A 15093-nucleotide genomic window follows, 5' to 3' on the forward strand; every position below is an offset into this window, starting at 1 on the left:
TTGCTCCACGGCCATCCCGATACTATGGCTGACCCTGTAAAACAACCCATTTCATTGCACTTATCCGGTGTATGTGGCAATAAAACATATTTTAAAACACTATAACTAATTGGTAAGTTTACCTTTACTTGTTACTTCTTTTAACTTTTATTATCCTCCCTCCTCAACAAAATAATTTCCCCAAAACTAAATATGTGTTTATATTAGTTAGCAGGGGTCTTTAGTTCAATATTAATGTGTTTGATGTATTTCAAATAACTTTTAAGACTTTTTCTGGTAGATGTTGTCTAAGACCCCTTTTCCATATATTGGACCAAAATTCAAATGGCACTCGCACATCTGAGCTGTCTTTGTTGCAGGTTCATAGAAACAGTTGAATAAGATGAGAAAAAAGAAGAAACCCGCACACTGCTCGTGATAGTATCACTGCTCTTTAATAAGCTTTACGTATCAGACTCAAGGCCTCGTCAGAGCTTTTGTGAGTAAAATTTGTTTTTTTGCACCCTTATTTAGACCTAGCTCCACCCACATTCGTACCATGCTTCGAATGGGTTTGGAGTCGAGGGAAAATAAGTAAGTGTTACCAAATATAACAATGTGAATTGTATAAATATTCTAATAGTGTACATAAAACGTATTAAACACGTCCGTAAAACTACAATGAGGCCATCGAACCACCAAGCAAGTTTCCATAAATCATTGGGTACAACGCAAGAAAAACGTCAGAGTCATTTGAAATGAGGGCATTCATTCATGTGTTAACTAACCTCCAAACGAGCTTCAATGCCATACAACACTCCTTCCGTGGCCTCCAACTGCTCTTAAACGCTAGTTAAACCAAATGCATGCTTTTCAACCGGTCGCTGCCCGCACCCGCCAGTCCGACTAGCATCACTACTCTGGACGGTTCTGACCTAGAATATGTGGACAACTACAAATACCTAGGTGTCTGGTTAGACTGTAAACTCTCCTTCCAGACTCATATTAAACATCTCCAATCCAAAATCAAATCTAGAATCGGCTTCCTATTTCGCAACAAAGCCTCCTTCACTCACGTCGCCAAACTTACCCTAGTAAAACTGACTATCCTACCGATCCTCGACTTCGGCGATTTCATCTATAAAATAGCTTCCAATACTCTACTCAGCAAACTGGATGCAGTCTATCACAGTGCCATCCGTTTTGTTACCAAAGCCCCTTATAGCACCCACCACTGCGACCTGTATGATCTAGTCAGCTGGCCCTCGCTACATATTCATCGCCAGACCCACTGGCTCCAGGTCATCTATAAGTCTATGCTAGGTAAAGCTCCGCCTTATCTCAGCTCACTGGTCACGATAACAACACCCACCCGTAGCACGCGCTCCAGCAGGTATATCTCACTGCTCATCCCCAAAGCCAACACCCCCTTTGGCCGCCTTTCATTCCAGTTCTCTGCTGCCAGTGACTGGAACGAATTGTAAAAATCTCTGAAGCTGGAGACTTATATTTTCCTCACTAACTTTAAACATCAGCTATCTGAGCAGCTAACCGATCGCTGCAGCTGTACATAGTCCATCTGTAAATAGCCCACCCAATCTACCTACCTCATCCCCATATTATTTTTATTTACTTTTCTGCTCTTTTGCAAACCAGTATCTCTACTTGCACATCGTCATCTGCTCATTTATCACTCCAGTGTTAATCTGCTAAATCGTAATTATTCCGCTACTATGGCCTATTTATTGCCGACCTCCTCACGTCATTTGCACACACTGTATATAGACTTTCTTTTTTTCTATTGTGTTATTGACTGTACGCTTGTTTATTCCATGAGTAACTCTGTGTTGTTGTTTGTGTCGCACTGCTTTGCTTTATCTTGGTCAGGTCGCAGTTGTAAATGAGAACTTGTTCTCAACTGGCCTACCTGGTTAAATAAAGGTGAAATAAAATAAAATAAAAAAAATAGAAAATTAATGTTCACATTTACAACATCACATACATAGGCATTTCATCATTAAGACCTTTAGGAAAGAATGTCTGGAGGGTGAAAATCCCAAAACATTCTCTTTTGCTCAGAGTATTATTTATATCAACTCCCCTGCCTGATATCTTAACTTTCTCTACACCACAAAATCTAAAAGGTAGAAATGTCATGTTTTCGGTCATTAAAATGTACTGTGATTGGATAATCCCTGTTGTTTCTCCTGATTGAACTTGTATGTTCACTAATTCTCTGTTTGAGAGAACGAGAGGTTTTACCTACATAACACAGCCCACATGGACATTTAATCATGTAGATAACATGGGTGGTAGAGCACGTAATACTGTCATTCATTTGGAACCGTTTTCCTGTATGTGGGTGGCAGATATATTCACACTTCATCATGTTGTTACACTGTGAGCAACCTCTGCATTTATAGCTACCATTTGGAAGAGGGCGTAAAATAGCCTGGCTCATTTTCTTTTGTGGCTGGCTGTTGGCATGGACCAATTTATCGCGTAAATTGCGACCTCTCCTATATACAATAAGTGGTAGATTCTTAAATTCAGCTGTCAAAGCTGGGTCCAATGATAAAACATGCCAGTGTTTCTTGACAGCATCTCCCACTTTGCGCGAGTTCAAAGTATATGTGCTGGTGAACATTACAGACTGTTCTTTAGCTCTAGCGGATCCTTTTTGTGGCAGTTCATCTCGTGTTTTCCCCAATGCCAAATCAAGAGTTTCATTGTCACATTGTGGAGAGTAGCCTCTTCTTAGAAAACGGATGTGGATGGAGCTATGTCTACATAAGGATGCTAATTATTTGCTCACAAAAGCTCTGACGAAGGCCTTGAGTCTGATACGTAAAGCTCATTAAAGAGCAGTGACACTATCACGAGCTCTGACGAAGGCCTTGGGTCTGATACGTAAAGCTCATTAAAGAGCAGTGACACTATCACGAGCTCTGACGAAGGCCTTGGGTCTGATACGTAAAGCTCATTAAAGAGCAGTGACACTATCACGAGCTCTGACGAAGGCCTTGGGTCTGATACGTAAAGCTCATTAAAGAGCAGTGATACTATCACGAGCTCTGACGAAGGCCTTGGGTCTGATACGTAAAGCTCATTAAAGAGCAGTGATACTATCACGAGCTCTGACGAAGGCCTTGGGTCTGATACGTAAAGCTCATTAAAGAGCAGTGATACTATCACGAGCAGTGTGCGGGTTTCTTCTTTTTTACCATATATTTGACCAGAAATCAAAGCCTTTGCTTATTCCACATTTTTAACATGGAAAATGGCTGTATATATATATATATATATATATATATATATGTTACATTATTATACATTATAGTCATTTAGCAGACGCTCTTATCCAGAGCGACTTACAGTAGTGAATGCATACATTTCATTTAATTTCATGCATTTTTTTTGTACTGGCCCCCCGTGGGAATCGAACCCACAACCCTGGCGTTGCACACACCATGCTGGCGTTGCAAACACCATGCTCTACCAACTGAGACACACACCAACACTCAGACACCATATGTCACAATGCAAACAATAATAATAGACTCTTAGCTTTCATTTGACATGCTCCTATGAACTTTGTACTCATTGGTCCTTTTACATGGAAATGCCCTAAGGTACAATCAGTGGTGGAAAAAGTACCCAATTGTCACACTTGAGTAAAAGTACAGATACCTTCATAGAAAATGACTCAAGTAAAAGTGAAAGTCACCCAGTAAAATACTACTTGAGTAAAAGTCTAAAAGTATTTGGTTTTAAATATACTTAAGTATTAAAAGTACATATAATTGCTAAAATATAAGAACAAGTATAAATCATTTCAAATTCCTTATATTAAGCAAAGCAGACGGCCCCATTTTATTTATTTATTTTTATTTATTTATGGATAGCCAGGGACACACTCCAACACTCAGACACCATTTACAAACAAAGCATGTGTTTAGTGAAAAGGTTGTGATTTAGACCATTTTCCTGTCCTGCTAAGAATTCTAAATGTAGTTAGTACTTTGAGTGTCAGGGAAAATGTATGAAGTAAAAAAAGTACATAATTTTCTTTAGGAATGGAGTGAAGTAAAAGTTGTAAAAAATATAAATAGTAAAGTACAGATACCCCAAAAACAACTTACGGAGAACTTTAAAGTATTTTTACTTAAGTACTTTACACCACTAGATAAAATGGATTGAGTTGAATTATTATGGTAAAAGTTATTATGGTAAAGTTGTTGAGTTGGTGCCATTCAGGATAATGATCAATTGTATCTGACTTTCATTTCTTCTGTTCTGTAAAACAAGATTTTTTTTTAATACAATTTTACTCCAGTTATGTATCAGCCAAGCCTACAAAGTGTTATATTGTCAGGGAATAGAACATTCAGAATTACTCACATTTACATGTGGGACGGGCAGGAGTCCATTTCCCTTCCAGGCCACATGTGATGGTGCCTGGTCAATCCATCACCATTCCCCTATCACAGACAAATGTCAGAGTCACCAAACGTAAGAGACATTCTTGCTCCTCTTGTCCATTGAGCATATAAATGACAACATATGTTTTCATTCTATTGTTTTTAAAGGGGATGAGTGGTTTGTTCCCTAACATTACTCTCGGGGACAAGTTCTCAACACCTAAGGGATGTTCCTAGTTTGCTAAAAAACATTGCAAAATAGTGCAGCTGGAGAAGCTATAGACTTGAAAAGGATTTGGAACCTTTGCACTCTGGAGGTGGATCACTCCATGTCCCATCTTTGGTACAGTAGATCTCTTTCGCGCCAACCAGTTTCCCTACGCGACATCGATAGCCAATCACAGTGCTGTAAAAGTAAGGTGGTTCCAAATAGCCATTTGTCTCTCCATTTACCACCGTAGGAAGTTCAGCACACTGCACAGCTGAAAGACACACATTTACATGATTACATTACAACAATTTTGAAAATATTATGGTGACAGTATTGGAAGTTCAGGGATGCTATAAACTAAAACAATGATACCTAAAGCAATTTACCTATGACCCGGGTGTGATACCGTGTGGTGCAATAGGGCGATTCGGTTCCACGCCAGCGAGAGCAGAAAATATTTTTGGCATCTCAGACTGTTCTGGCAAATCTCACATAGAAACTTCATTGGGAGGAAGGATGCTTGAAAAGCTTTTTCCATTTGTGTCACAAACCATTTTTGAGAAAATCATAATGAAAGTGGACATTTTAGGCCCTTTATAGAGCTATACATGCCTCCTGTAAGACCCTATGATCTGTGAACCGTACATGATACAGACATCTTGGTGTCATTATACTCCTTATAGTCTGCTCTAAAATATGGAGTATTTCTACATTCTGAAATACACATTCTCACATTCATTTATTCAACATTTTGCTTATTTGTAGACATATTGTTTGTAACAATATACTCTTCAAACATGTCACATTTCTAGAATGGTCTCTCTGGTACTTTTAACTTGTTATGGATAGGGGGCAGTATTTTCACGGCCGGATAAAAAACGTACCCGATTTAATCTGATTATTACTCCTGCCCAGAAACTAGAATATGCATATAATTAGTAGATTTGGATAGAAAACACTAAAGTTTCTAAAACTGTTTGAATGGTGTCTGTGAGTATAACAGAACTCATATGGCAGGCCAAAACCTGAGAAGATTCCATACAGGAAGTGCCCTGTCTGACAATTTGTTGTCCTTCTGTTGCATCTCTATCGAAAATACAGCATCTGTGCTGTAACGTGACATTTTCTAAGGCTTCCATTGGCTCTCTAAAGCCGCCAGAAAGTGGAATGGGGTGTCTGCTGTCTCTGGGCGAAGAACAGCAGCAGAATTTGTGAGCGGTCAGCCTGGGGACAGTGACACTGGAGATGCGCGGCCACGAGACTACTCCATTTTTTTCTTTCAGCCTTTGAATGAATACAATGTTGCCCGGTTGGAATTTTATCGCTATTTTATGAGAAAAATAGGATAAAAATTGATTTTTAGATAGAAAACACTCCAAAGTTTCTAAAACTGTTTGAATGGTGTCTGTGAGTATAACAGAACTCATTTGGCAGGCCAAAACCTGAGAAGATTCCAAACAGGAAGCGCCCTCTCTGACTATTTCTTGGCCTTCTTGATCATCTCTATCCAAAACAGGGGATCTCTGCTGTAACGTGACATTTTCTAACGCTCCCATAGGCTCTCAGAAGGCGCCAGAAAGTTGAATGATGACTTTGCAGGCCATGGCTGAAAAACAGTAGCGCATTTGGATAGTGGTCGATCTGAGAACAATGAGACTGGGGGCGCGTGCACGAGATGACTCCATGTTTTTATTTTTTCGTCTTTGAACGAAAACAGGGTTTCCCGGTCGGAATATTATCGCTTTTTTACGAGAAAAATCGCATAAAAATTGATTTTAAACAGCGTTTGACATGCTTCGAAGTACGGTAATGGAATATTTTGAATTTTTTTGTCACGAAACGCGCCGGGCGCGTCACCCTTCTTTACCCTTCGGATAGTGTCTTGAACGCACAAACAAAACGCCGCTATTTGGATATAACTATGGATTATTTGGAACCAAACCAACATTTGTTATTGAAGTAGAAGTCCTGGGAGTGCATTCTGACGAAGAACAGCAAAGATAATCCAATTTTTCTTATAGTAAATCTGAGTTTGGTGAGTACCAAACTTGGTGGGTGTCAAAATAGCTAGCCATGATGGCCGGGCTATCTACTCAGAATATTGCAAAATGTGCTTTCACCGAAAAGCTATTTTAAAATCGGACACCGCGATTGCATAAAGGAGTTCTGTATCTATAATTCTTCAAATAATTGTTATTTTTTTGTGAACGTTTATCGTGAGTAATTTAGTAAATTCACCAGAAGTGTTCGGTGGGAATGCTAGTTCTGAACGTCACATGCTAACGTAAAAAGCTGTTTTTTGATATAAATATGAACTTGATTGAACAAAACATGCATGTATTGTATAACATAATGTCCTAGGAGTGTCATCTGATGAAGATCAAAGGTTAGTGCTGCATTTAGCTGTGGTTTTGTTTTTTGTGACATTATATGCTAGCTTGAAAAATGGGTGTCTGATTATTTTGGCTGGGTACTCTGCTGACATAATCTAATGTTTTGCTTTCGCTGTAAAGCCTTTTTGAAATCGGACAGTGTGGTTAGATAAAGGAGAGTCTTGTCTTTAAAATGGTGTAAAATAGTCATATGTTTGAAAAATTGAAGTTTTTGGATTTTTGAGGAATTTGTAATTCGCGCCACGCCCATCATTGGATATTGGAGCAGGTGTTCCGCTAGCGGAACGTCTAGATGTAAGATTAATGACGTGACCCATTTTATACATAGAAATTGATATAATAGGTTATTAACCAATCACAGCCCTCCTTTAGGATTGTACATTCAGCAAGTCCCCAGCAGAGGGAATTTCCCATTCACTGTGTTGATGGTGCTTATAAAATGTATAATACCTTCAGAATTAGCAGAGAGCCCACTCTGGAAATTGTATGTATATACTTGTACAGTATATATTGTTACAAACAATATGTCTTAAAATGAACAAAATCAAAAAGAGTAGTTTTGAGATATTAATATTTTCAATGTTGAATAAATGAATGTGAGAATGTGTATTTCAGAATGTAGAAATACTCCATATTTTAGAGCAGACTATAAGGAGTATAATGACACCAAGATGTCTGTATCATGTACGGTTCACAGATCATAGGGTCTTACAGGAGGCATGTATAGCTCTATAAAGGGCCTAAAATGTCCACTTTCATCATGATTTTCTCAAAATTACTTTGTGATACAAAAGTAAAAAAACATGTTAAGCATTCTTCCTGCCAATGAAGTTGCTATGTGAGAATTGGCAGGACAATCTGAGATACCAAAAATATTTCCCGCTCCCGCTGGTGGGAAATCGCCCAGTAGCCTATCTAAAAAATGTATGTGACAGCCTACCTTCACAGACCGGAACACGCCCATCCCAGCCATCAGTCATGCAATTTCTTACACCCCGTCCAACCAGTTGATACCTGGTTAAAAAATGGGCACCAAAAGTGATTTAATCTGGCAATTCATCATTTTATTTGTACACTGTAACAATTATGAGGGTTAGGTAGCCTCGAGAGAAAATAGACATACTAACAGAATACTTACCCCTCATTACAAACCCCTGTAGCTGTATCCCCAAACTTTACACCAGTATAAATGAAATCACCATGAGAGATTTCTCCAGCAGATCCACATGATTTGCCTTTAGACAAGAAACAAGAATTTTTTGGGAAAGAACAAAATACAAAAGAACAAAATACACAAACCTCCCCCAGAGTGATATAATATAGACTAGCTATGGATCTGCTGCCACCTAATGGTTAAACAAGAGAAGTGCAACCTCCTGAACACGCTGCAAATGAGACAGAGCAGCTGCATTTTGTTGAATGTTCTTTATGTACTATATACTGTGCATGTACATTTAATATATTCTGAACATCATTAATAGTTCTCCTTATGGGTTCTTACGTTCACATCTCAGAGTTACTGGCGTCCACTTCCCACTGACACAGGTACTATAGTAAGCGCCTCTTGCTCTCACGTATCCCAAGGCACATCTGTAACGGACCCGTTCACCAGGACCAAAGTCTGTCTGTGTTATGTAGCGGTCAGAAAGGTGTGCGTTGGGGAGGTACGGTGGCACTCTACATCTGCCTAAAGGAAAGGGAGATGGACCATTTTGACAATAGATAGAAAGTACATCTAGTATAATACCAATGCATCATAACGTGTATTATAATATTTCAATGATCAAAGAGACAGATCTTGGAAGTTGTTATGTTTACCATCAGGCTTGGAGCTTTGAGTTATATCAGAGGCCTGACAGAGTGGGAGCTGGGGCTGCCACTGCCCATCTGGTCCACAGGTAATCTGCTGGGCTCCAGTCAGGAAGAAACCCTCAGAGCAGGTGAAGGTCACCGAGTCTCCGACCCTGTACACTGAGTCAGCCTCACTCAGCTTCACACCGTTGGCCACAGAAGGATCAGAGCAGATCACTTCTGCTGGAACCACTTGTGGTTCACCTCCCTCTAGAATGAGGACATTCAAAATGTTAGTGGTTTTGTTTCATTCATTATTGCATCAATAATGACATAATTGTTAATGTGGCTCATTTTGGAGATGCCTCCGTGGAGACAATGAGCTCATACTTTGGTAAAAAGTGTTGCAGTACAGTAGATAGGACATTAGCCATGCTGTAGTAGCCTAAAGAAACGTTTGTTTATGTGATATTATCATGCCTTTGTGATGATGGGACAACTACGGACTGAATGTCCAAGGCCAACATCGTCAAGTCTCAACAGGAGTATCTTGGTGTGTCGTGCCCACAATCTCTTAGACAAGTACAGGGTCATGCCAGTCTGCTATTTCATACAGCAGGGCCTACTACATTGATTAGGAGGTGTATTATGTATCCTACTTAGAAAGGGATAGATCTTATTGCTGCATATTACTGTAAGATTGGTCATTTAATGTTGCACACCTTCACAAGTGGGAATCTCTCCACTCCAGCCAGACTCCTTACACATTCTGTATTCCATCCCCTTCAGTGTAAACCTGTTCCAATATCACAGAGAGGATAACAACAAATCTCAGGCTACAGGCCTATTTCATTACATTCAAGACACTTCCCACTGGGCACGGACATCAGTTCAATGTCTAGTTTTTATAACATTTGGTTGAGTTTTCAACTAATGTGAATTCAACGAGAAAACAAAAAAAAATGTCACTGTCATTTAGTTAAAAATGTAGGTGAAAAAAATAATTAAATGCCCTTCTTGATGACTTTTTGCAAATCCAATCAGTTTTCCACGTTGATTCAATGTCATCACATTGATTTTTTGGGGTTAAATGATGTGGAAAACATTGATTGAGTCAGTTTTTGTCCAGTTGGTTACTTACCCCTCATTGCACACTGCATATGCCTTGTCCCTGAACGAAGCCCCCGTGTAATCATAGTGTCCATTGAACAACTCCCCAGCAGATCCACACATTTTCTCTAAGGAGAGGACACATTAGAAAACAGCAGAGCAGTCAGGGAACGAATCCAGGGTGGATGTGCCAAACTCAACATAAAGACTCATACAGAGAAGTGTTAAGATGGCGACGCTGCAGCCCTCAACGACTGAAGAGAATATACATTCAACTTCCCAAATTCTCTCTCTTTGCAACCACCAGAGTAGTGTCAAATGATAGCTCCTTGCCACAACAATCTCATCCCACGCATTACATCAGACTCAGACAGAGACACTTATCATAACCATAATGATATGGTGACATGACATCCATTGAACCAGTGTTATGCACAACAACAATATACTGAGCTAAATGCTTATCTGTAGCCTATTACTTACTTTCACACTTCATGGATAACCTTGTCCATTTTCCAGCTTCACACATGATAGAGCGAATGCCACTGTACTGAGTGTAGCCCTCAGCACATCTGTACAGGACTTTATCTCCTTTGCTGAATATGTTTTTCTGTCTCAGGTATTTGTCCCTGACTTCCATGTGTGGAAAGGACGGCGGCGTACCACATGTCGATGGAACCTCAGCTGTTTACAAACAAATGAGCCACACCAGAGAGGTAAAGCAGAATCAATCAAGAGTTAGCCAACGTTGATAAAAAAAAAAAAAAAAAAACAGAAATAACTATTGACTTTCTGGTTCATTAAGAAATAATCTTCAATGTGTTTTTGGTTGTTGAGACAATTACACCATGTCCATTCCAAGCTTATCTTTCACCCCCAAAATACTAAGTTATTTCAACATATTTAGGAAAGCTAGCTGGTTAACTCATTGATCCTGCTTTGTAGTACTCAGCAACAGTGGCAATTTCAATCACTGCATTAATCCGATGAATATGTAAAAATTCTACAAATTACATTGTCGGTGTTACAGTGGTCTGTGCAATGTTATGTTTACAAATATAATAATCTTACCTGAGGGATGTATGGCAATTGATAAAAAGAACATGATTTTATACCCCAGATTCATCATTTCATCCACGTTTTATGTGCATTTGGATCTGTAGGCCTACCCGTTGAAATGTTATCGTGCTCAATGAAATACTATCTAGAGTAGGCTGTATTTTATAGTTGGAGGGCGGAGTAGACATGCAAGTAGGCTTATTTCTATTCAGATGTTTATTTACGTCAGCTACAATGGCTTTACTCACAAGGGGCGTGTTCGTTTTGCATGGCCTAGCCTACAACCTGTGTTTTCCCACTGATATTTGTACATCATGTATGATAAGTGGACTAAGATGCACTCCAAAATAGGAGTGAGTCAAAGGTGATATGTTTTACATATCAAATTTCCTCCTGAAATTCTAGCTGCACACATCTGTCAAGAGTGGAAAGCTCTCTGGCCAATTTCACTTTGGGGACAAATCTAATGGTCAAATACATAGACACAAGATTAAAAAAAAAGAAAAACTTGACAGAACATGATTTGTTTACACTAGCATTGTCTGCCTCTTCTTTCTCTTCACTGACTTCCCCTCCACTCCTGATCCTCCAATTTCACCCACATTTCTGCTCTAGCCTGTATTCATGTTGCAGAGCAGGTCCACAGAGAGCAACACTCCCATTTTAGTAAGATTATACAATTCTTACTTCTGCACACAAAATGCAGTGAGGCAAGATCATGCCACTGAACTTGTAGTGGGAGCACTGGTTTACCACACCCTCTGTTTTGTACATGCTTTGGCCAGACAAAATATGTTTCCTATGATGGTAGTTAAACATGCAGTTTCCACCCAATCCAGTTCCCACCAAATCCAGTTCCCACCAAACTTCTTATTATCAAAACATGACTAATAAAAGTCTAGCTTGTCAACTTGTTTACTGTCCCCAATTGTATTTGTACAAAACTGAACAAAAATATAAATGCAACACGTAAAGTGTTGGTCCCATGTTTCATGAGCTGAAATAAAATATCCCAGAAATGTTCCATACGCACAAAAAGCTTACTTCTCTCAAACGTTGTGCAAGAATGTGTTTACAAACATTTACATAGTGAGCATTTCTCCTTTGCCAAAATAATCCATCCACCTGACAGGTGTGGCATATCAAGAAACTGATTAAACAGCATGATCTTTACACAGGTGCACCTTGTACTGGGAACAATAAAAAAGGCCACAATGCCAAAGATGTTTCAAGTTTTGAGGGAGCATGCAACTGGCATGCTGACAGCAGGAATGTCCACCATAGTTGTTGCCAGAGAATTGATTGCTAATTTCTCTACCATAAGCTGCCTCCAACGTCATTTTTGAGAATTTGGCAGTATGTCCAACTGGCCTCACACCCCAAGACCACGTGGAACCATGCCAGCCCAAGACCTCCACAGCTGGCTTCTTCACCTGGGATGGTTTGAGACCAGCCACCCGGACAGCTGATGAAACTGTGTGTTTGCATAACTGAAGAATTTCTGCACAACTGTCAGAAATCATCTCAGGGAAGCTCATCGTCCTCACCGGTGTCTTGACCCGACTGCAATTCGGCGTTGTGAACGACTTGTGGGCAAATGCTCACCTTCGATGGCCACTGGCACGCTGGAAAAGTATGCTCTTCAGATTAATTCTGGTTTCAACTGTACAAGATAGATGGCATTGTGTACTGTGGGTGAGCGGTTTTCTGATGTCAATGTTGTGAACAGAGTGCCCCATGGTGGCGGTGAGGTTATGGTATGGGCAGGCATAAGCTACAGACAACGAACACAATGGCATTTTATCTATGGCAATTTGAATGCACAGAGATACCATGACCAGATCCTGAGGCCCATTGTCGTGCCATTCATCCACTGTCATCACCTCATCTTTCAGCATGGTAATGCACAGCCCCATGTCGCAAGGAGCTGTACACAATTCCTGGAAGCTGAAAGTGTGCCAGTTCTTCCATGGCCTGCATACTCACCAGACATGTCACCCATTGAGCATGTTTGGGATACTCTGGATCAACGTGTACAACAGCGTGTTCCAGTTCCTGCCAATATCCAGCAACTTCACACAGCCATTAAAGAGTGGGACAACATTCCACAGGCCACAATCAACAGCCTGATCAACTCTATGCGAAGGAGATGTCGCGCTGCATGAGGCAAATGGTGGCCAGATACTGACTGGTTTTCTGATCTAGGCCCCTACCTTTTTTTTAAAGGTATCTGTGACCAACAGATCCATATCTGTATTCCCAGTCATGTGAAATCCATAGATTATGGCCTAAATAATTTATTTTAATTGACTGATTTCCTTATATGAACTGTAACTCAGTAAATACTTTGTTGCATGTTGCGTTTATATTTTTGTTCAGTGCATTTGTTATCAACATTTGATTATTGATGAACCACTGATCCAAGGACAAGATGTCTATAGGTGGAGTACTGATTTATTTTGGTTCTCAGTCTGTCATTGGTTTATAGCAGGGGTGTCAAACTAATTCTATGGAGGGCCTAGTGTCTGCTGACTTGTTTTTTCCTTTCAATTAAGACCTAGAGAACCAGGTGAGGGGCGTTACTTACTAATTAGTGACCTTAATTCATCAATCAAGTACAAGGAAGCAGCAAAAACCCACAGACACTCGGCCCTTCATGGAATGAGTGACACATTTATAGAAAGCACCATTTAAGTTCCCTACACAACATCAGAAAACCCAACAATTTATTATTTCAATTCCAACTACAGTTCAGAATTGTCCTAATTTACAAATACAGTAATACAAGTTTATATATGACTCATAACGTTTCATTACAATGTCTCCACACCTTAAAGTGTTGTTGGTTTAGGTAAATGGTTGCCTCGAGTGTAGTACAATGCAGTCTTGCGAAAGATGCCCACCGATACACAAACAAGGCTGTGAAAGCGGTAATGCGTGACAAGGACGTTACTGTTTCCAATAACAGAAATGTTAAAAAGTAATATAGTCAAAGGAGGCACCCCTGCTGATTGAACCAAATAAATACTTCCTGTGAGAATGTACTGTATGCTTCAGTAAGTTTATGCTACAGACTCTGAAGTTTCAGATGGTAGTATAACAATGAATCAACCCATTTCCCCTATGACACAACAGTCTGGAAACATTTCAACACCCCCAATCCCCTGCTGCCACCTTCCCTTTACGTCTTTGAGACACTTCTTGTATTAGTCCTCTTTCACAGCTACTGTAGGTCAAATATAAGAAGATTGAGTCATCTAGGTTATTATTCCCAGGAAGCCACTCCCAGAGGCTTGCCCTGGCTTTAGAGAGAGACAGGGAGTTGTAGTGGAAACATCTAAACAGGATGACACCTCCCAATGAGCTCAATAAATCTGGCCACATTATGTACCAGAGAACCAAGTCGAGTCAAACTTCCACGAGCAAGACGTTCTGACAGAGTACAACATCATATCTTCAATAAATTACACTTACATCAGATAATTCTAGTGATCTAAAAATATCTTACAGCACCATGCCATTATATCATTCAGTATGTTGTAGACTTACAGGCTACTGACTTCTGCCTACTTCTATAATAACATTGTCTTGTAAGAGCCACGAAAGTAATGTTGCTAAACACCGGCACAGAAGCACTTTAGAGCAGCATTGAATTTAACATTATCAATTTAGCAGTAATAAACAAGATACACATGGTTGGACACAATCAGTGAACTGTAAGTATGAAAGTACCCATCTTCGCTTACGCTGTGCTTTCTCAAATGTCAGTATAGCAAATTTAAGAATAAATATTCAAAAAATGTTAATGGCATGGCATATTAACTGTAACTACAGTAGTGCTGTCTAAAAAATATTTGCCCCCTTAAATCATGTTGCCATTTTAGCTGAGGACGTGCAATGGATGCATCGATAATGCAAAGAAATGGGTGTTTCATAACATGGCCATGAATATGTGACAGAATTGCAGTGTGAAATGTGAACTCTGTACACACACAGTAATGTAACATGTAAAAGTAACATGTGACTAACTAATAACATGAACTCTTAAGCCAAAATGTTAAATCCTGTATGATGATCTTTCAGTATTTGTACTCTCACTGAGGAAACAAGGCTGGTCAAGTATGAGAAT

At 39.7% G+C, this 15093-nt stretch overlaps 1 protein-coding gene across 1 annotated transcript; it reads right to left on the reverse strand.

The window, feature by feature from the left end:
- Window positions 1-4380: 4380 nt before the first annotated feature.
- On the reverse strand, window positions 4381-11113 carry LOC115165821 (complement receptor type 2). Its single transcript, XM_029719229.1, has 10 exons — window positions 10977-11113; window positions 10389-10589; window positions 9937-10033; window positions 9518-9591; window positions 8823-9065; window positions 8506-8691; window positions 8143-8239; window positions 7945-8018; window positions 4703-4882; window positions 4381-4460 (listed from the first exon to the last, which is right to left on the reverse strand). Exons 1-10 carry the CDS (start codon window positions 11032-11034, stop codon window positions 4450-4452), a joined length of 1221 nt encoding a protein of 406 aa, XP_029575089.1. The 5' UTR covers window positions 11035-11113; the 3' UTR covers window positions 4381-4449.
- Window positions 11114-15093: the final 3980 nt, after the last annotated feature.

Source organism: Salmo trutta, chromosome 28 (genome assembly GCF_901001165.1).
Source record: "Salmo trutta chromosome 28, fSalTru1.1, whole genome shotgun sequence".
NCBI lineage: Eukaryota > Metazoa > Chordata > Actinopteri > Salmoniformes > Salmonidae > Salmo > Salmo trutta.

Coding starts and splice junctions, on each gene's coding strand:
- LOC115165821 (XM_029719229.1), bottom strand. CDS start 11,034: ATGATGAATCTGGGGTATAAAATCATGTTCTTTTTATCAATTGCCATA. Junction 9,592..9,936: donor TATGCAGTGTGCAATGAGGG/GTAAGTAACCAA, acceptor ATATTGGAACAG/GTTTACACTGAAGGGGATGG. Junction 8,019..8,142: donor ACAGGGGTTTGTAATGAGGG/GTAAGTATTCTG, acceptor TTTTTTAACCAG/GTATCAACTGGTTGGACGGG.